The following is a 23,323-nucleotide window of genomic DNA, read 5'->3' on the forward strand; positions in this document are numbered from 1 at the left end:
TCCACAATAATCATGGGAGTCTTCAATACATCACTGTCTCCTATAGATAGCTCAATCAGACAGAGGACCAATAAGGAAATTGAAAAACTAACCAATGTGATAAATGAATTTGACTTAACAGACAGATATAGAGCATTACATCCCAAATCACTAGGACACACATTCTTCTCTAGTGCTCATGGAACTTTCTCCAGGATAGATCATACGCTGCGGCATAAAACAAGCTTCATAAAATTTAAAAAGATTGAAATTATTCAAACCACATTCTCTGATCTCAACGGAATACAACTAGAAGTTAATAACCATCAAAGATATAGACTATTCACAAATATCTGGAGGTTAAACAACACACTCCTAAACAACCAGTGGGTTAAAGATGAAATTGCAAGAGAAACTGCTAAATATCTAGAGACAAATGAAAACAAAAACACAACATATCAAAACTTATGGGATACAGCAAAGGCAGTATTGAGGGGAAAATTTATAGTTTGAAATGAATACATTAAAAGGAAGAAAGAGCTAAAATCAAAGAATTAATGGAACAATTGAAGAAGCTAGAAAGTGAATAGCAAACTAATCCTAAACCAAGTAGAAGAAAAGAAATAACAAGGATAAAAGCAGAAATAAATGATACAGAGTTTTAAAAAAAAACAAGAGAGAATAAATAAAACCAAAAAGTTGGTTCTTTGGGAAGATCAACAAGATTGACAAGCCCTTAGCTAGACTGACAAAGTCAAAAAGAGAGAAGACCCAAATAAACAAAATAATGAATAAGAGAGAGGGTATTACTGTGGATCCTGAAGAAATTTTAAAAATCATAAGAGGATACTATGAATAACTATATGCCAACAAACTAGATAATTTAGAGGAAATGGACAATTTCCTGGAAGCACATGAACAACCTACACTGACCAGAGAAGAAACAGAATACCTCAACAAACCAATCACAAGCAAAGAGATCCAACTGGTCATCAAAAAGCTTCCCACAAATAAAAGCCCAGGGCCAGGTGGCTTCACAGGGGAATTCTATCAAACTTCCCAAAAAGAACTGACACCAATCTTACTTAAATTCTTTCAAAAAATTAAAAAAAATGGAATACCAACTAATTCATTTTATGAAGCTAACGTCACTCTAAAACCAAAACCAGGTAAAGATGCTACAAGGAAGGAAAACTACAGGCTAATCTCCCTCATGAATATAGAAGCAAAAATTCTCAACAAAATACTTGCAAATCGAATCCAAAGACACATTTAAAAAATCATACACCATGACCAAGTGGGGTTCATTCCAGGCACGTAAGGATGGTTCAATATAAGAAAATCAATCAATGTAAAACAGCACATTAACAAATCAAAAGGGAAAAGTCAAATGATCATCTGAATAGGTGCTGAAAAAGCATTCAATGAAATCCAGCATCCTTTTTTGACAAAAACACTTCAAACGGTAGGAATTGAAGGAAACTTCCTCAATATGATAAAGGGCATATATGAAAAACCCACAGCCAGCATAGTACTCAAAGGCGAGAGACTGAAAGCCTTCCCGCTAAGATCAGGAATGAGACAAGGATGCCCACTGTAACCACTGTTATTCAACATTGTGCTACAAGTGCTAGCCAGGGCAACCTGGCAAGATAAAGAAATAAAGGGCATCCAAATTGGAAAGGAAGAAGTAAAACTGTCATTATCTGCAGATGATATTATTTTATATTTGGAAAACCCTGAGAAATCAACAATACAGCTACTTGAGCTAACAAACAAATTTAGCAAAGTAGCGGGATACCAGATAAATGCACATAAGTCAGTAATGTTCCTATACATTAGAAATGACCTAACTGAAGAGACACTCAGGGAAAAGATTCCATTCTCAACAGCAACTAAAAAAATCAAGTACACAGGAATTAACTTAACCAAAGATGTAAAAGACCTATACATAGAAAATTACATAACTTTACTAAAAGAAATAGAAGGGGACCTAAAAAGATGGAAAAATATTCCATGTTCATGGATAGGAAGGCTAAATGTCGTTAAGATGTCAATTCTACCCAAAGTCATCTATATATTGCATATTCAATGCAATTCCAATCAAAATTCCAGCAACCTACTTTGCAGACTCAGAAAAGCTAGTTATCAAATTTATTTGGAAGGGTAAGATGCCTCGAATTGCTAAAAACATTCTAAAACAGAAATATGAAGTGGGAGGTCTTACACTTTCTGACTTTGAAGCATACTATAAAGCCATGGTAGTAGTCAAAACAGCATGGTGACTTGGGGGCAAGATGGCAGAGTGGTGAGGTGTATGTTTTAGTTACTCCTCCAGGGAAGTAGGTAGAAAGCCAGGAACTGCATGGACTGGACACCGCAGAGCAATTTGACTTTGGGCATACTTCATACAACACTCATGAACACGTGGAACTGCTGAGATCAGCGAAATCTGTAAGTTTTTGCGGCCAGGGGTCCCGCGCCCCTCCCTCCCAGGCTCAGTCCCATGGGAGAAGAGGCCGTCAGTGCTGGGAATGAGGAGGGAGAACTGCAGTGGCATCTCTTATTGGAAACTCATTCTACTGATCCAAACTCCAATCATAGATAGACTGAGACCAGACACCAGAGAATCTGGGAGCAGCCAGCCCGGTGGAGAGGAGATAGGGATAGCAAAAACAGCAAGAAAAATCCAAAAATAAAAGCGGGGGCTTTTTGGAGTTCTGGTGAACATAGAAAGGGGAAGGGCAGAGCTCAGGCCCTGAGGCTCATATGCAAATCCAGAAGAAAAACTGTCTCTCTGCCCTGTGGACCTTTCCTTAATGGTCCTAATTGCTTTGTCTCTTAGCATTTCAATAATCCATTGGATCTGCAAGGAGGGCCCTTTATTTTTTTATCTTTTTTTCTTTTTCTAAAACAATTACTCTAAGAAGCCCAATACAGAAAGCCTCAAAGTCTTGCAATTTGGGCAGGTCAAGACAAGAGCAGAACTGAGAGCCCTGAGACAAAAGGCAACAATCCTGTGGCTGAGAAAAATCACTAAACACCACAACTTCCCAAGAAAAGAGGGGCGTCCTCTCACAGCCATCATTCTGGTGGACAGGGAACACTCTTGCCCATCACTGGCCCCATAGCCTAGAGCTGCCCCAGACAACCCAGTGTGACAGAAGTGCTTCCAATAACATGCACACACCACAAAATCAGGCATGGACATTAGCCTTCTCTGAACCCTCAGCTGGTTGTCCCAGAGTTGGGAAGGTGGAGCAGTGTGAATTAACAAAGCCCCATTCAGCCATACTTTCAGCAGTCTGGGAGCCTCCCTACACAGCCCTGCAGCCCAGAACCACCCTGGAGGGGACAGCACTCACCTGTGACATAGCACAGTCATCCCTCAACAGAGGACAGGGGGTGCACAGCCTGGAAGAGGGACCCACCCGCAAGTCTCAGGGGCCATACGCCAATACCAAGGACTTGTGCGTCAGAGGCAGAGACAAACTGTGGCAGGACTGAATTGAAGGTTTAGACTATTACAGCAGCTTTAAAACTCCAGGAACACCAGGGAGATTTGATTGTTAGAGCCGCCCCCCCATATACAGGGTGGGCAACACTAACTACACACACAAGCTTGGTACACCAATTGGACCCCACAAGACTCACTCCCCCACTCACCACAAAGACAAAGCAGGGGAGAACTGGCTTGAGGGGAACAGGTGGCTCATGGACGCCACCTGCTGGTTAGTTAGAGAAAGTGTACTCCACAAAGCTATAGATCTGACAAATTAGAGATAAGGATTTCCATCGGTCTACAAATCCTAAAAGAACCCTATCAAGTAAAGCAAATACAAAGAGGCCAAAAACAACAGAAAAATTTAAAGCATATGAAAAAAACAGACGATACGGATAACCCAAGCCCAAGCACCCAAATCAAAAGATCAGAGGAGACAGTACCTGGAGCAATTAATCAAAGAACTAAAGATGAACAACGAGACCATGGCACAGGATATAAAGGATATCAAGAAGACCCTAGAAGAGCATAAAGAAGACATTGCAAGAGTAAATAAAAAAATAGACAATCTTATGACAATTAAAGAAACTGTTGACCAAATTAAAAAGATTCTGGATACTCATAGTACAAGACTAGAGGAAGCTGAACAATGAATCAGTGACTTGGAAGATGACAGAATGGAAAAGGAAAGAACAAAAGACAGAATGGAAAAAAATCGAGAAAATCGAAATGAACCTCAGGGATATGATAGATAATATAAAACGTCCAAATATAAGACTCATTGGTGTTCCAGATGGGGAAGAGAAGGGTAAAGGTCTAGGAAAAGTATTCAAAGAAATTGTTAGGGAAAACTTCCCAAATCTTCTAAACCATAAATACACAAATCATAAATGCCCAGCGAACTCCAAATAGAATAAATCCAAAAACCCACTCCGAGACATATTCTCATCACACTGTCAAATACAGAAGAGAAGGAGCAAGTTCTGAGAACAGCAAGAGAAAAGCAATTCACCACATACAAAGGAAACAGCATAAGACTAAGTAGTGACTACTCAGCAGCTACCAAGGAGGCGAGAAGGCAGTGGCATGATATATTTAAAATTCTGAGAGAGAAAAATTTCCAACCAAGAATACTTTATCCAGCAAAGCTCTCCTTCAAATTTGAGGGAGAGCTTAAATTTTTTCACAGACAAACAAATGCTGAGAGAATTTGCTAACAAGAGACCTGCCCTACTGGAGATACTAAAGGGAGCCCTACAGACAGAGAAACAAAGAAAGGAGAGAGAGACATGGAGAAAGTTTCAGTACTAAAGAGATTCAGTATGGGTACATTAAGGGATATTAATAAAGAGAGAGAAAAATATATATATGACAAACATAAACCAAAGGATAAGATGGCTGATTCAAGAAATGCCTTTACGGTTATAACGTTGAATGTAAATGGATTAAACTCCCCAATTAAAAGATACAGATTTGCAGAATGGATCAAAAAAATGAACCATCAATATGTTGCATACAAGAGACTCATCTTAGACACAGGGACACAAAGAAATTGAAAGTGAAAGGATGGAAAAAAATATTTCATGCAAGCTACAGCCAAAAGAAAGCAGGAGTAGCAATATTAACCTCAGATAAAATAGACTTTAAATGCAAGGATGTTATGAGAGACAAAGAAGGCCACTACATATTAAATAAAAGTGGCAATTCAACAAGAAGAAATAACAATCATAAATGTTTATGCACCCAATCAAGGTGCCACAAAATACATGAGAGAAACACTGGCAAAACTAAAGGGAGCAACTGACATTTCCACAATAATTGTGGGAGACTTCAACACATCACTCTTTCCTATAGATAGTTCAACCAGACAGAAGACCAATAAGGAAATTGAAAACCTAAACAATCTGATAAATGAATTGGATTTAACAGACATATATAGAACATTACATCCCAAAACACCAGGATACACCTTCTTCTCTAGTGCTCATGGAACTTTCTCCAGAATAGATCATATGCTGGGACATAAAACAAGGCTCAATAAATTTAAAAAGATTGAAATTATTCAAAGCACATTCTCTGACAACAATGGAATACAATTAGAAGTCAATAACCATCATAGACTTAGAAAATTCACAAATAACTGGAGGTTAAACAATATGCTCCTAAACAATCAGTGGGTTAAAGAAGAAATAGCAAGAGAAATTGCTAAATATAGAGAGATGAATGAAAATGAGAACACAACATACCAAAACCTATGGGATGCAGCAAAAGCGGTACTGAGGGGGAAATTTATAGCACTAAATGCATATATTAAAAAGGAAGAAAGAGCCAAAATCAAACAACTAATGGATCAACTGAAGAAGCTAGAAAATGAACAGCAAACCAATCCTAAACCAAGTAGAAGAAAAGAAATAACAAGGATTAAAGCAGAAATAAATGACAGAGAGAACAAAGAACAAAAAAACAAGAGAGGATAAATAACAACAAAAGTTGGTTCTTTGAGAAGATCAACAAGATTGACAAGCCCCTAGCTAGACTGACAAAATCAAAAAGAGAGAAGACCCATATAAACAAAATAATGAATGAGAAAGGTGACATTACTGCAGATCCCGACAAAATTAAAAAAATTATAAGAGGATACTATGAACAACTGTATGGCAACAAACTGGATAATGTAGAGGAAATGGACAATTTCCTGGAAACATGTGAGCAACCTAGACTGACCAGAGAAGAAATAGAAGACCTCAACCAACCCATCACAAGCAAAGAGATCCAATCAGTCATCAAAAAGCTTCCCACAAATAAATGCCCAGGGCCAGATGGCTTCACAGGGGAATTCTACCAAACTTTCCAGAAAGAACTGACATCAATCTTACTCAAACTCTTTCAAAACATTGAAGAAAATGGAACACTACCTAACTCATTTTATGAAGCTAACATCAATCTAATACCAAAACCAGGCAAAGATGCTACAAAAAAGAAAAACTACCAGCCAATCTCCCTAATGAATATAGATGCAAAAATCCTCAACAAAATACTTGCAAATCAAATCCAAAGACACATTAAAAAAATCATACACCATGACCAATTGGGGTTCATTCCAGGCATGCAAGGATGGTTCAACATAAGAAAATCAATCAATTATTACAACACATTAATAAATCAAAAGGGAAAAATCAAATGATCATCTCAATAGATGCTGAAAAAGCATTTGACAAAATCCAACATCCCTTTTTGATAAAAACACTTCAAAAGGTAGGAATTGAAGGAAACTTCCTCAATATGATAAAGAGCATATATGAAAAACCCACAGCCAGCATAGTACTCAATGGTGAGAGACTGAAAGCCTTCCCTCTAAGATCAGGAACAAGACAAGGATGCCCCCTATCATGACTGTTATTCAACATTGTGCTGGAAGTGCTAGCCAGGGCAATCTGGCAAGACAAAGAAATAAAGGGCTTCCAAATTGGAAAGGAAGAAGTAAAACTGTCATTGTTTGCAGATGATATGATCTTATATCTGGAAAACCCTGAGAAATTGACGATACAGCTACTAGAGCTAATAAACAAATTTAGCAAAGTAGCGAGATACAAGATTAATGCACATAAGTCAGTAATGTTTCTATATGCTAGAAATGAACAAACTGAAGAGACACTCAAGAAAAAGATACCATTTTCAATAGCAACTAAAAAAATCGGGTACCTAGGAATAAACTTAACCAAAGACGTAAAAGACCTATACAAAGAAAACTACATAACTCTAAAAAGAAATAGAAGGGGACCTTAAAAGATGGAAAAATATTCCATGTTCATGGATAGGAAGGCTAAATGTCATTAAGATGTCAATTCTACCCAAACTCATCTACAGATTCAATGCAATCCCAATCAAAATTCCAACAACCTACTTTGCAGACTTGGAAAAGCTAGTAATCAAATTTATTTGGAAAAGGAAGATGCCTCAAATTGCTAAAGACACTCTAAAAAAGAAAAACGAAGTGGGAGGACTTACACTCCCTGACTTTGAAACTTATTATAAAGCCACAGTTGTCAAAACAGCATGGTACTGGCACAAAGACAGACATATTGATCAAGGGAATTGAATTGAGAATTTGGAGATACACCCCCAGATCTATGGCCGACTGATCTTTGATAAGGCCCCCAAATAATGGGTCATAATGGTCTTTTCAACAAATGGGGCTGGGAGAGTTGGATATCCATATCCAAAAGAATGGAAGAGGACCCCTACCTCACACCCTACACAAAAATTAACTCAAAATGGATCAGAGATCTCAATATAAAATAAAGTACCATAAAACTCCTAGAAGATAATGTAGGGAAACATCTTCAAGACCTTGTATTAGGCGGCCACTTCCTACACTTTACACCCAAAGCACAAGCAACAAAAGAAAAAATAGATAAACGGGAACTCCTCAAGCTTAGAAGTTTCTGTACCTCAAAGGAATTTCTCAAAAAGGTTAAGAGGCAGCCAACTCAATGGGAAAAAAATTTTGGAAACCATGTATCTGACAAAATACTGATACCTTGCATATATAGAGAAATCCTACAACTCAATGACGATAGTACAGACAGGCCAATTATAAAATGGGCAAAAGACATGAAAAGACAGTTCTGAAAAGGAAATACAAATGGCCAAGAAACAGATGAAAAAATGTTCAGCTTCACTAGCTATTAGAGAGATGCAAATTAAGACCACAATGAGATACCATCTCACACCAATTAGAATGGCTGCCATTAAACAAACAGGAAACTACAAATGCTGGAGGGGATGCGGAGAAATTGGAACTCTTATTCATTGTTGGTGGGACTGTATAATGGTTCAGCCACTCTGGAAGTCAGTCTGGCAGTTCCTTAGAAAACTAGATATAGAGTTACCATTCGATCCAGCAATTGCACTTCTCGGTATATACCCGGAAGATCGGAAAGCAGTGACACGAACAGATATCTGCACGCCAATGTTCATAGCAGCATTATTCACAATTGCCAAGAGATGGAAACAACCCAAATGTCCTTCAACAGATGAGTGGATAAATAAAATGTGGTATATACACATGATGGAATACTACGCGGCAGTAAGAAGGAACGATGTTGTGAAACATATGACAACATGGATTAACCTTGAAGACATAACGCTGAGCGAAATAAGCCAGGCACAAAAAGAGAAATATTATATGCTACCACTAATGTGAACTTTGAAAAACGTATAACAAATGGTTTATAATGTAGAATGTCAGGGAACTAGCAATAGAAAGCAATTAAGGAAGGGGGAACAATAATCCAATAAGAACAGATAAGCTATCGTGGGTAAATTTAACATTCTGGGAATGCCCAGGAATGACTATGGTCTGTTAATTTCTGATGGGTGTAGTAGGAACAAGTTCACAGAAATGTTGCTATATCAGGTTATTTTCTTGGGGTAGAGTAGGAACATGTTGAAAGTAAAGTAGTTATCTTAGGTTAGTTGTCTTTTTCTTACTCCCTTGTTACGGTCTCTTTGAAATGTTCTTTTACTGTATGTTTTTTTTTTAATTTTTTTTTTTTATTTTTTATACAGTTGATTTAAAAAAAAGAAGTTTAAAAAAAAAAAACAAGGAAAAAATTATGCAGAGCCCCCTTGAGGAGCTGGTGGAGAATGCAGGGGTATTGGCCTGCCCCACCTCGATGGTTGCTGATGTGCTCACAGACATAGGGGACTGGTGGTTTGATGGGTTGAACTCTCTACCACAGGATTTGCCCTTGGGAAGACTTGCTGCAAAGGAGAGGCTAGGCCTCCCTATAATTGTGCCTAAGAGCCTCCTCCCGAATGCCTCTCTGTTGCTCAGATGTGGCCCTCTCTCTCTAGCTAAGCCAACTTGAAAGGTAAAATCACTGCCCTCCCCCCTATGTGGGAGCAGACACCCAGGGGAGTGAATCTCCCTGGCAACGTGGAATATGACTCCCGGGGAGGAATGTAGACCCAGCATCATGGGATGGAGAACATCTTTTTGACCAAAAGGGGGAAATGAAAGGAAATGAAATAAGCTTCAGTGGCAGAGAGATTCCAAAAGGAGCCGAGAGGTCACTCTAGTGGGCACTCTTACGCACACTTTAGACAACCCTTTTTAGGTTCTAATGAATTGGGGTAGCTGGTGGTGGATACCTGAAACCATCAAACTACAACCCAGAACCCATGAATCTTGAAGACGATTGTATTAAAATGTAGCTTATGAGGGGTGACAATGGGATTGCAAAAGCCATAAGGACCACACTCCCCTTTGTCTAGTTTATGGATGGATGAGTAGAAAAATGGGGGAAGGAAACAACAAACAAACAGACAGACAAAGGCACCCAGTGTTCTTTTTTACTTTAATTGCTCTTTTTCACTTTAATCATTATTCTTGTTATTCTTGTGTGTGTGGTAATGAAGGTGTCAGTGATTGATTTTGGTGATGAATGTACAACTATGTAATGGTACTGTGAACAATTGTATGTGCGACTTGTTTTGTATGACTGTGTGTGAATATATCTCAATAAAATGAATATTAAAAAAACAAAAAGAAACAGCATGGTACTGGCATAAAGATAGACATATTGATCAATGGAATTGAATTGAGAATTCAGAAATAGACCCCCAGATCTATGGTCAACTGATCTTTGATAAGGCCCCCATATCCACTGAACTGGGACATAACAATCACTTCAACAAATGGGGCTGGGGGAACTGGATATCCATATCCAAAAGAATGAAAGAGGACCCCTATTCTCACACCCTACACAAAAATTAACTCAAAGTGGATCAAAGACCTCAACATAAGAGACAGCACCATAAAACCCCTAAAAGATAATGTGGGGAAACATCTTCAAGACCTTGTATTTGGAGGTCGCTTCTTAGACTGTACACCCAAAGCACAAGAAATGAAAGAAAAAAAAATAGATAAATGGGAATTCCTCAAACTTAAAAGCTTCTGTACCTCAAAGGAATTTCTCAAAAAGGTGAAGAGGCAGCCAACTTGATGGGAAAAAATATTTGGAAACCATGTATCTGATAAAATACTAATATCTTGCATATATAAAGCAATCCTACAACTCAGTGACCATAGTACAAACAACCCAATTACAAACTGGGCAAAAGATATGAAAAGATATTTCTCTGAAGAAGTAAAAATGGCTAAAAAGCATATGAAAAAATGTTCATCTTCACTAGCTATTAGGGAGATGCAAATTAAGACTACAATGAGATATCATCTCACACCAATTAGAATGGCTGCCATTAAACAAACAGGGAATGACAAATGCTGGAGAGGATGTGGAGAAATTGGAACTCTTTTTCATTGCTGGTGGGACTGTATAATGGTACAGCCACTCTGAAAGACAGTCTGGCATGTCCTTAGAAAACTAGATATCGAGTTACCCTACAATCCAGCAATTTCACTTCTTGGTAACATACGCAGAAGATCTGAAAGCAGTGACATGAACAGATATTTGCATACCGATGTCCATAGGAGCATTATTCACAATTGCCAAGAGATAGGAACAAGCCAAATGTCCTTCAACAGAAGAGTGGATAAACAAAATGTGGTATATACACACAATGGAATACTACATGGCAGTAAGAAGGAATGAGGTCGTGAAACATGTGACAACATGGATGAACCTTGAAGACACAATGCCGAGTAAAATAAGCCAGACAACAAAAAGAGAGAGACTGTATGTTACCACTAATGTGAACTCTATGAAAAATGTGAAATAAATGTTTTATATTGTAGAATGTAGGAGACCTAGAGATAGACAGCAACTAGTGAAGGGGAACAATAATCTAACAAGAACAGATAAGATATGGGAAGTAACCTTAATGATATGGGAATGCTCAGGAATGACTATGGTTTGTTAATTTTATTGGGGTATGGTAGGAACATGTTGGAAGCAATGTAGTTATTTTAGGTTGTTTTTCTTATTTCTTTGTTTTGTTTTATTTGAAATGTGTTGTGTTTTTTTTTTTATCTTAATGGTATGGCAATGGTCAGGTGTGACTATGATTCATTAATGGGTTTTTAAGTATCAGTGATGCATTGAAGGTGAACATATTCATGGATGGTTGTTTAAAGGTATGTAACCCACAGAGTAGCACCACAAACCTAAATAAGTGTTAGCATGGTATACGTGTAAGGTATAACACTGGTGCAGAGAGCTAACAACAGAGTGGTATGGAAAAACTACCCATTATGTATTAATGACTATATTTAATAGTAATATCTTACCAACTCCACACTAATACTAGGGATGAATAATTAGCAGCTGATAAGAGCTCTGGGATGCATTATGTTATAATAATTGTTTAAAGTTGAGAGCGATGATGATTGTACAACTAAGTGAAGATAATGTAAGAAACTGACCATTTATCTTGGGATAGAATATATATTAAATAAAGTTAGGAACCCACTACTTAATAAATCAGGCCCTCAACTTGAGATTTGCTCTTGTGAAATTTAGGGTTGTAAATAGGAGGCTGAGCCCTCCTATAATTATGCCTGAAAGGCACCTCCAGGGAACCTCTTTTGTTGCTCAGATATGGCCTTTCTCTCTCTAAGCCCAACTCCGCATATAAATTCATTAACCTCCCCTCACATGAGGGACAAGACTCCCACAGGAATGAATCTCCCTGGCGACGTGGGGCATGATTCCCAGGAATGAGCCTAGCCCTGGCAGCGAGGGATTGAAAATACCCACTTGACCAAAAGGGGGAAAAAAAGAGAGGTACAAGCTGAGGTCACAATGGCTGAGAGATCCCAAATAGAGTTGAGAGGCTATCCTGGAGGTTTCTCTTATGCAAGCTCCAGCTAGAATTCCCAAATGGCCACAGTATGTCATGTCCTTACCAAAAGTAGTCCCCAAATACCTAGGTTCCTACCTGAGATTCTATAAAAGGTTCACTAAGTTTTATCTTTCAGAAACTTAAATCCACCAGTGTTCCTATTCCAGACAAGCCCTAAAACCCAGAGGCAACAACCTCTTTGAGATCAACTATCAGATGCAGCCCCTTCCCCATACTGTCAACTCCCCCTTTCAATATGAACGAGTTAGGGTGCTCACTGCCTAGACACCCCTGAAGATGGAGAAAGAGATTGAGAGGAAGGGGTAGCAACAAACAAGATAAGATTAACCAAGGTCTATGAATAATGAAACTTTATATAATTATATATATATTTTTGGATGCTGGGGTGTTGGAATGGCTGGAAGGAGGTAAATGACATGGTGGAATGTAGCCTATAACATCCTTCGGGATTTGCTCTACAGCTGCTTGTTGATTTGTGCTCTGAAAGTCTTCACCTTTCTGTATATACTCTATATTGCATAATAAGGAAAGAACTGAAACTGTGGAACTGTAACCCCATAACAATTTTTGAAATTACCTATATGACAGCTTGTTGAGCTGCACATCAAAAGATGACACCTTTCTGGATGTATGTTATATTTTACCATACTGGAAATGGCTGTGAACTGTGACCCATGACATTCTTTGAAATTTGCTCTCTAACTACTTGTGGGATCATACTTTGAAAGTTATCACTGTTAAATATATATGTTAAAGTTCACAGTAAAAAAAAAAAGCCATCAAACAAGAACTCCATCTACTTCCTGCTACAAAACTCATAACTTACCTGTCTCCACACCTGTGCTTCCTTCCACTTAGGATGGAGTCTGACTTCCCACCCATGGCTAAACGCTCTTCCTGGGCTCTCTGTTCTAACATAGTCTCCTCCTGCTGTCTCAGGTGCCGTCTTCTCCTGCTGTCCTATGGCTTCAATTTGTGAATTTCTTCTCACCAACCCTTAAGTGTGCTCAAGTCTCTACAATCTTAAAAAAAAAAATTAAAACGGCCCTACCGCAACTTCTTACAGGTACCATGCTCTTCACAGCCTATCTTTAAAGAATATTATTGCAAATTCCCTTCACTTCCTTTCCTCCCTTTCACTCCTCAGTTCCCTGGAAGCCAGCTTTCACCCCCACCCCGACTGCTAAACCTCTCCCATCAAGCTCACCAGTGGTTTCTTGTGGCTCAGCCCAGTGGCTGTCCCTTAGGTCTTAGGCTCCTTGATCCCTCAGTAGATTTTAACAACACGGTCTGTTCTCCCTTCCCTCTTAGGACACACACTTTTCCCTGGCTTCCGGATTACAGTTCTCCTCTTCTCTGCCCTTCCCTTCAGTAGAAGTATCCTCCTCTCTCCACTGTCCCTTGGAAAGCTCCTGCAGCTAGACGTTGGAGGCACAGGAAAGAAGTTGCTTCCTCCGCAGATCCCTCAAGGTTCTGCTCACTTAACACCGTTCTCCCTGGCTGAGTGCATCCTTCCGTGGCTTCAGTCATCTTCTATGAGCTGATGGCTCCCTAATTTGCATCGCTAGCCTGAGCTCTAGACAGTAGGTCCAACTGTCCACTGGATATCTCTCCCTGGTTGTCCCACAGGCACCGTAAACTCAATGTGCCCAAAAACAAATTCATCGTCTCTGCAAACAATGGAGCTCCTCTCTCAGGGAACCGCACCACCCCATTGCCTAAACCAGAACTGTGTGTCCTCCCTCAGCCTCCCTTTCCAACATCCAACCAATTCCCAACAACTTTGGTTTTTATATTCAAAATCAAGTTCATAAATTTAGGTATCTCCAAGGCAACCGAAGTTCAGGTTTGATGACAAATGGCAACTGACACTCGGCCTGAAGTTGAGCTAAAGGGTGTGTGGTCCATTGCAGACAGAGGCTGCGCCGGAGCTCCTGACAATTGTCGCCATGCAGGAATGTGAGCCCAGGGTTACCACATTTTCTGATTTTTCCAGAGAATCCAGGAAGTATATTTTTATTTAAAATCTCTCGAATTTTAAATGTTGATAACTACTTCAACTGAAAAGTAATTATAAGAGGGGGATTCTTGACTGTTGACAATGTTCTATCCTTTGAGCTGGGTGGTAGCTGTAAGAGTGTATATTTTATGACTATTAGTTAAATGAACATACAGGTTTTAGGCTCTTTCCTGTGCATATGATATGTTTCATAATAAAAATGTTTTTTAAAGGGGAAAAAAGTACTTTAAACAATAAGATTATTTGTAAAAGTGGCTGTGTAAAAAATTAACTTACAAAAAAAAAAAATCAAAGCTTTCCAATATAAACATTGTAACCAGTTAGACATTATGGTAGGGGAAAAGAGACCAATGATAATTAAAGCAATAAAAATAAAATACCAAAAATTAACAAGAAATGTTATATTATATATACATATGGAAAATGACTTATAGACATAAAACAGGACTTAATGTGAAAGAAAAAATGCCATTTTTTGGATAGACTCTCAATCATAAAGATGTTCATTCTTCTTAAATTAACCTATAAATTAAACCCAAACCCTGTTATAAAAATAGAATCATGACTATTTTTGGAACTAAACAAATTGATTCTGAAGTTCTTATAGGAAATAAATGTTAAGGATAGCCAGGAAGACTCTGGGAAAAAAAGGAGAGTAATGAGGACAGTAATTTAAAAAGTTTGATTTCTGCACATGAACAGACAGATACATGAGAACAGAATAGCAAGGCCTGAAATAGACAGAAATATACTTGGGAATTTGTTATATTATAAAGTTAGCAGTTAAACAAATGAGGTTAACTAAGCTAGCCCATCTGGAAAAAAGACACAAGCTGCACCTCTCTCTCTACACCAAAATGAATTTAAAATGGATCCATAATCTAAATGCAAAGAACAAAATCATTAAAATTCCAGAAGAAAATATGGAATATTTTAAAAATAAAATTGTCTTGAATCAAAATCACTTGAACAATTTTTAAAATCTGTACAGTTTCTTTTATCTCTCCCTTTTTAATCACAAAGAATAAAAAGCTCCACAACCTGGAAACATGAAACTTTGCATCCTGAATATTACTAAAATGTAATTTGGAAAGACAACAAGGTGAAATTTCCAGAATATTTTTTGTCTGTTCTAGAGGCAAGCACTGAAACAACAATATAGAAAAAAAAGATCACTTTTTAAGTTTTGAAAAGGATTATATTTTCACCTTATTTATTAGACAGGAATCTTCTAAGGAAGGAAATTATTTTCAAGTGCTCATTTATTTGTGACACGTACTTTAAGAGACAGTGGAAGAAGAGATGCTGTTTTTTCAAATCTTGATCTCCACTAAAATAGTGCTGTTTTTGAAACTGTGTCAAAATTCCTAGAAGTGAATAGGCTTCTCTCAAAAAAAGAATGAACATGGATTACCAGACATTTAAGAAAAGCCTCAGAAGTAAAAGAGAGAGCCAGAAAAGGGAAAATTATTTTCAACCTAGAAATCCAAATCCAGCCAAATATCCAAAATGTGGAGTGCAGAAAACAGATGTTGTCAATCTTGATAGAAAGAAAAACACTTAACTCCCATGCACCATTTTTCAGGGAGCTACTAAAGGATGCACTCCATCAAAACAAGGGCATAAACCAAGAAAGAGGAAGACAAAGAAAATAGAGAATGGAACAAGAGAAGTGGCTCAGAGAAATCCCAGGATGTCAGCACAGAAGGCCTAGAAACCAACAAGTCAGATGGAGCAGGAAGACAGTGACCTCAGGAGGATTATCTCTAAGAAAAACGTGTAACTGATAACATGCCTCTTATGTCAGATAACGAGAAAAAGTATTATCCAGAGGGGTTTTATTGGTTGCTTTGGAAAAATTAATGATAGTGAATCATGAGCTAAGGAAAACAGTGAGGCAATTATTAATTACAAAAAGAACAAAAATCACCATACAAGCAAGGAACCGTAACCACAGAAAATTACTTGTCTCAGCAGTAAACAATACTAGCAGAGTCATAACAAGATAAACATTGAATATTGATTTAACTAAAAATTATGTTATCGCTATACTGGAAGGATGGAGGCACGTGAATACAGGACGTTTCTAGTAGTCTAAGCATATTCTCATATGTTCTTCAAACTGGAGGCCTCGCATTTGTCCCAAAACAGCCCTTCATTTTCTCATCTTGACAAGATTCTCTAAGTAATTTTAAGGCAAATTATCACATTTTAACTTGTCAGTCTCAACGGGATGGATTCAGACAATATCTTCCTGTTGTTAAGCAGAACTGATTTTCTCCATGATGTTCAGTCTTTGCCAGGAATTTGTCAAAAAAATTTTGGAATGCAAATTTCATTTTATTGACAACCATGATTTCTGAAAAACAAAAAAATCTGTCTGGGGAATTTTTTTTTTTTTTTTGGTAAAAGATTTTGTAATATATCTCCAAACAAGTGGTCAAGCAAGAGCAGCAGGAGAATGAGCTAGCTAAGTTTGGTGCTGACAGCCCCCAGGGTGAACTGAACCAGTGGAGTAATCATTACATGATTGGGGAAAAGAGAAGGGGGTAGCTCTAGAAAGAAAAAACAGAGACATTAGCATTCCTTATTCTGCTCTGGGGAAATTCCACCACACAGAGGAATTTGCTATACATGTATTGATAACACAGCTCTTTTCAGCCAGGGTATAGACAACATCTGGAATATGTTTGTGTTAAGTGAAATCTGTGAAGCAGATCTGGCCATAAAACTTGGTAAAAGCCAATTTGGACTTCAGAGTTCAAATATTTGGGATATAAGGTGGGATAAGGATCCCAAAACTCTTCGTGGGGTAAAATAGGTGCTATTAGGGTCTGGAAGGCTCCCAGAACTAAGAGGGAGTCAGTAATTCTTGGGGCGACCAGGATTTTGGAAAAGAATGCTCATTTAAAGATCTTAACCAGACACTGACCACAAATGGTAGCCTGATAAAGTTATCTGCACCTCCTTGGAGCACTAAGACATTTCGGAAAAAGCTGAAACTGGCTGGGATATTTCTTTACTGGTTTAATAAGCCCAGGCTTTTCAAAAGCCTTCACAATAACCATGTTCTTTCCCATCCATTATTTGCTGGATTGAGGAAGTATCGTCTTAAAGCCACAAAAATGTGAAGTATCTCACAACACATCTCTAGAAAACAATTGCCCAAGGACAGGCTCACCTCTGTGTGAAAGGAGTGTCTAAGTGTCTAGTTTTTATTTGGGTCTCAGATGAACTCAGGCCATGAATATTTGGCCCAAAGTTTCCTCATTACACTTTGCTATAAAGATTATGCAAAAGGTATCCCAGATAAAATTTTAATGTGTTCCTCAACAAGAGATGATTGCAGAAGACAGAAAAGTTGTCTCCTGCATTTATCCTAAGTGGACACTGTGCTTGAACTTCAGGTGAGCACATCACTGTAGAGGGAAGGCAGCAAGGTGTAGGAAGCCCAGAACATTACGGAAATTGAACAACTTATAAATCAGTCAATAGTGGACCTGTTGATTAAATTAAGATATAGCCATACTATGGGATACTGTAAGTCATGAAAAATAACTAAGTAGTCCTCTACACAAAGAGTGGAAAATATTCCACACATATTGTTAGCCTTAAAAAAATCAAAAAACAAGACAATGTTTATAATGCGGTCCTCTTTTATGGGTACAATAAATATTTTTTATTACATAATAATCATGGTTACCTCTAGGGAATGGGGACCATGTGCTGAATTTTCACATTTTCCTTTATATAAACTTCCTTTATATACTTTATATACTTCTGCATCGATCTTTTTTTTCTTTTTACTCTGAGCATATATTACTCTTATAATTTAAAAATTAAAAAGATTAAAGAAAAGCAACTATATGGAATGGGGGGGAAAAAGAGAATGACTTAAAAATATCCCAAATATGCCAAAACCATGAGACAATAAATTCTCATTGTATAAACACTCCCAAAATAGGAAATTTTATGTTGTATATAAGTTACCACAATTTATGTGTGTATATATATATATATATATATATATATATATATATATATATATAAACCAAATCATTAAAAGTGGTTATCTTTCAGGGAATTGTTTTCCTTCTATTTTCTTTCATTTCTAAAATGATCAATAATTAATTTTATAATGAAAAAATTAAATCATTTTCAAAAACACTTTTAGTGTACAGAACAGTGTGTATAGTATGCTACTATTTCTGTAAAAAAGAATACTTATATAGACACATATGCTTATGGCTGCATGGAATATTTCTGGAATGTTACACAAGAAGATGGCAACACTATTTCTTCACAGAGAAACTGGGTCACCGGGGGACAGAAAAAAGAAGGAAGACTTACTTTTCATTCTCTACCCTTCTGTAACTTTTTAATTTTGTACCATGTGTATTTTTTACCCCTTTTTAAAAATTAATTTTTAAAAAAAACCGTAACTGTTATACCACTTTGCTAAATTTGCTTTCAAAATACTATGTTCATCATGTTTTATGAGGCAATTTTTTGTTTTCCTGTTTGGCTCCTTCAAGCCATACCTCTCAAACCATGAATGCTGCCAAAGCCTCAGGCAAACCTCTGACAGTCACCTTCTTCTCTGCTCCTCAAATGCCTCCTGATCCACGTGGCTTCCAACCTTTCTTTCTCACTAATGCCTCACGAATCGCCCTCTCACCTGCCACTCACGCCACTTCTCCATCTTGCTTCTTTTGCTTCTATCTCAACCATTATCTGCCATCTGCTTTCAGCAGCCCAAGACAGACCCACCCTGCACCTTCTGGGACCCCACCTCTCCACACAGGCCTTCGCTGGCAAAGCTCCTTCTACGTTCCCCCCACAAACATGGACGTTGGGGAGCTGGAGCAATTCCAACAGCCACAACCTGCAAGCACAGGCAGCAACTCTTATTACAGGGCAGAGCTGAAGACAAGAGGGAACCAGAACCAGTCAAGAGGAAAGCTATTTCCTTCTGATTAGGGAAAAACTGTCACCAGAAAGTTGGTAACCGCTGCAGACAGATGTCTTACACAGTTCCTTCTTTATGTTTCTCTTCTGCAACTTATGTGGAATCAAATCACTGTTCCAGGTTCGAACCGCTGACCCCTAACTTATAGCCTAACCAACTTGAGGGCAGGAACTGGGTCATTTTCTAAATTCCCTGTGTCTTTCTGAGTTCCTAACATGAAAGGCACTCACTATTTATTTTTTTTAAGAAATTAATAATAAATTACATTTTAAATAACGTTTGAAAAAGTCATCATTATAAACTGTAGAAGAAAAGGGCATGATCTGACAGCCCCATTAAATCTCAGGAAAGCTCCCTACCCTTGCTCCCCCACATGGCCCAGGGTTTGGATGATTTAGCTGAGCCATTATGGCCATCTAGTGGCGGAACATCTAAATCACTGGTTTAGTACGTTGGCGGGTGTTTTAAAAATCAGGTTTTTTTTTAAAAAGGATTAACGATAAAATTAAGATGTGATAGCAAAGGTATGACAGCGTAAGAAAGAGTTAGAGAGAAAGAGAGGGGGACCAAGCCATGGGAGTTAAGCTCTTGGGAGAATTGGGGAAGAGGAATGGCACCAACGACCTGACAGGTAGAAGGAAAAGGAGTCAGGTGGGGGCCTGTACTTGTCAAAGTTGACATCCAGCATGCCCGCTTTCTCCTGGCTGACTCGCAGCAGGGGGGTATCCAGCCGCCGAATGCAGTCCTTGTCCAGAGTTGCTGTCCACTCATGGAAGGTTTTTCGGACCAGCTCATCAATGGCCTGAATCATCTGCTGATAGGTGTGCACGCTCTCCTCTCCAGTGCCGATGTGGGGCAGGAAATGAGCACCAGAAAGGCACTGAGCGGGAAAGAACAACAGAAGGGTAGAGCCTGTTTCCCACATTCCTCCAAGCTCCCCACCTCCCCGAGACCTCCTCCCACACAGGCGCACACACAGCCCTTGTGGGCAAGGCTTGCCGTGAGATTGATGCATTTTGATGATCATGGGGAAGGTGGAGCCAAAGAGAAAGGTGACAGGAAGAGATGAAGACAACATGAGAAAGGGAATCAAAGTGAACAAAGAGAAGCACAAAGGTTCAGTTCAAGAAAGAAGTTATGAGAAGAAAGTAAATTATAGGAGGTGTGCTGGTTTGGATGTATTATGTCCCCCAAAACGCCATTATCTTTGATGCAGTCTGGTGTGGGCAGGAAACATATTGGTGTCGATTGGGTTGGAAACTTCTGATTGGATGTTTCCGTGGAGAAGTGATCACTCAACTATGGGTGAGATCTTTCACTGGATAATTTCCATGGAGGTGTGGCCCCACCCATTCAGCGTGGGCCTTGATTAGTTTACTGGAGCACTGTATAAGCTCAGACAGAAGGAGCGAGCTTGCTGCAGCCAAGAGGGACACTTTGAAGAATGCACAGAAGCTGAGAGAGTAGCTGCAGATGAGAGACAGTTTGAAGATGGCCATTGAAAGCAGACTGTTGCTCCGGAGAAGCTAAGAAAGGACAAACACCCCAAAAGCAACTAAGAGTGACATTTTTGAGGAACTGCAGCCTGCAGTGGAACGTCCTGGGAGAAAGCCATTCTGAATCCAGAACTTTGGAGCAGATGCCAGCCACATGCCTTCCCAGCTAACAGAGGTTTTCCGGACACCAGTGGCCATCCTCCAGTGAATGTACCTGACTGTTGATGACTTACCTTCAACACTTTATGGCCTTAAGACTGTAACTTTGTAAACAGATAAACCCCCTTTATAAAAGCCAATCCATTTCTGGGGTTTTGCATTCTGGCAGCATTAGCAAACCGGAACAGGAGGTAAATGATATATGAGGTACAATGGTGAAAACTAGTACCAGCCCACCTTGTCCAATCTTAAGAAGCCTCCAGTGATCTCCAAGGCTGCCTTATCCTCTCCCAGAACCAAAAAGATGATAGCAGACCAGTACCTCAAGAGCTTTAGCTTACATTCCCCCCAAATTTAAAAATATTTCTTTTTCTGTGTTTTTTGTTGCTGCTGTTGTTGTTGTTTTACTTTCCGCCAAGAAGACCTGGCCTAAAAGGGCTTCACGTGTCCAGGTCTCTGGATCCTGAGGTTGTGGTCTCTCCTGCTGACCCCACTTCCCAGATGCTCCTCTTCTTCACCTGGACATGGAATTCCTACAGTGATCCCTGTTCTACCAGCCACGCTCACTACCTCTGCAGATCCAAAGCCATGACCCACCTCACGGACCTGAATCCACCACTGCCCTGCTCCGATTCAGTTACTCATCATTAAAACTCTGTAGGGGTACTCTCCAGGCTCAGTCCCTCCCAGTAGGCAGACAGCGGCCTGCAGACCCTCACGTCTCACTGAGGAGAAGTTTTGGAAGAGGCCAGACACTTACATTCATGACTCTGTCGAGGCGGCGCCGGAGGATCCGCAACCAGCGCACGTGTCCGGAGTGCTGGGCCATGTAGGGCTCCAGGTAGGACCACTTCTTGCTGACTTCTCGGTTCACCAGGGCCAGTTCGCCATTGAACAGCATGTAGAGGTCCACTGCCTTCTTGTCATACGTTCGCTTTATAGCCTGAGGCAGAAGAGGACGAAGGTGAAGACATGCCCGAGGTTGCTGGTTCCCTCCAGCTACTCATCTTAGAGGACTACACCCTGACTTGGGGAGTCACACTCCTGAGTGAGCCCCAAACTCTGAGGAACAGAGGAAATGAAGAGGTATTGGCAGTGTGGGGCCTGGGAAAGAGCACGGAATTAGGTAGGATGGTCTTCTGGAAGGGTTCCAGGGAAAGGCCAGCACCTCACGGGATGCAAGCCTGTGGAAGATATCCAACAGCACCACGCCGTGCTCCACGTCGCGAACGAACTCAAAGGCTGAGGTGATCAAGTTCTGAGTCATCACCTCCAGGTCCTTGATTCCAGCCCGGAATCTGTTCAGTTAGAGAGGCAGGTGGATAGTGCATTATGTGCACTCATGCATTTCATTTTCAAAACGACACTATGAGAGAAGTTCTTTTATTAATCTCATTTTATAGGTGCCGACTGGTAAAATTCTTTGCTAGTACGTGGTAGAACCAGGACTTGAACCCTGAAAGTGAACCTAGAACTGGTACCCAGCCCCATCCTACTATTTCGGCCGCTCCTCCTCCCGGGTTCTGTCTGTACCTGCGCCGGCCTCGGTCAACTCTCACCTCTGGTCCCCTTCCCATTTCAAGGATCTCGCTCCCCTGCTCCACCCTGGCTTCAGCCTGGGCCTCCTCACTTGTTGTAATCCTCGTGCCACGAAGTGTTCTTGACGTCCAGGATGCCCCCGCGGACAGCTCGCAGCATGTGCAGATTTTTATGAAAGATGTCCTCAATCTCCAGCAAATTCCGTGTGATCTGTGGGGCCTGGGCTCCAGAGAAGCAAGGAAGGGAACCTTGCTTGCCATCTTCCCAGCGGGCAAAGTGGTACTGACAGTCACATACCTAAAAAGAAGTCAGCGTGAGGGTTCCGGCTTTCCCTTCTGAACTTGAAAGTCCAGAGCTCTTTGGTTTAGCTTTACATTTCTAAACACTAGGGATGCAGGAGGTTCCTGGGGTGAATTCTGGCTATAGAAAGAAATGTAAGACATTAGGGCACTGATGATAGACAGAACTCTAAAAGAATATGGGTAGGGGTTATGCCAGAAGAGCCAAAGTGGCAAGTTCTTTGGCCTCTAAATGAGAGTCTCTGCCTCTCTCCCCAGGCTCCCTGGATGGGGATTCTGGAGGGTCTGCTCTTGGCCTTGATTCTCTTTCCCTGGCATCTTCCCACCTCAATGAGGTCCTTGCAGCGTTGAACAAAGGCATCAACCTGGGCAAATATGCTGGTCTGGTCTAGGACCCAGCCCCGACTGGAGAACCTGTGTTAGGAGAGAGATCAACTGAATCAAAAAGCAGGAACACTGGGTATCAATCTGCCTGTGCGGAGCTAGAACCATGTGTCCTGAGTTCAGGGAGGGCCTTGGAAAATGAGATCC

The 23,323-nt window shown here is 39.8% G+C and overlaps 1 protein-coding gene across 4 annotated transcripts in view; it reads right to left on the bottom strand.

Moving 5' to 3' along the window:
* The window catches only part of DNAH2 (dynein axonemal heavy chain 2), a 120,429-nt gene that overhangs the window by 80,871 nt on the left and 16,235 nt on the right, over positions 1-23,323 (bottom strand). For all 4 annotated transcript variants that reach the window (XM_037807997.1, XM_037807999.1, XM_037807998.1 and 1 more), the window contains exons 10-14: positions 23,119-23,206; positions 22,585-22,790; positions 22,123-22,252; positions 21,715-21,897; positions 19,965-20,179 (exon numbers count right to left, since the gene is read on the bottom strand). In XM_037807997.1, coding sequence (XP_037663925.1) covers positions 19,965-20,179; positions 21,715-21,897; positions 22,123-22,252; positions 22,585-22,790; positions 23,119-23,206 — 822 coding nt within the window. The remainder of the gene's footprint in view (positions 1-19,964; positions 20,180-21,714; positions 21,898-22,122; positions 22,253-22,584; positions 22,791-23,118; positions 23,207-23,323) is intronic.

The sequence above is a fragment of the Choloepus didactylus genome, chromosome 18 (genome assembly GCF_015220235.1).
Source record: "Choloepus didactylus isolate mChoDid1 chromosome 18, mChoDid1.pri, whole genome shotgun sequence".
Taxonomy (NCBI): Eukaryota; Metazoa; Chordata; class Mammalia; order Pilosa; family Megalonychidae; genus Choloepus; species Choloepus didactylus.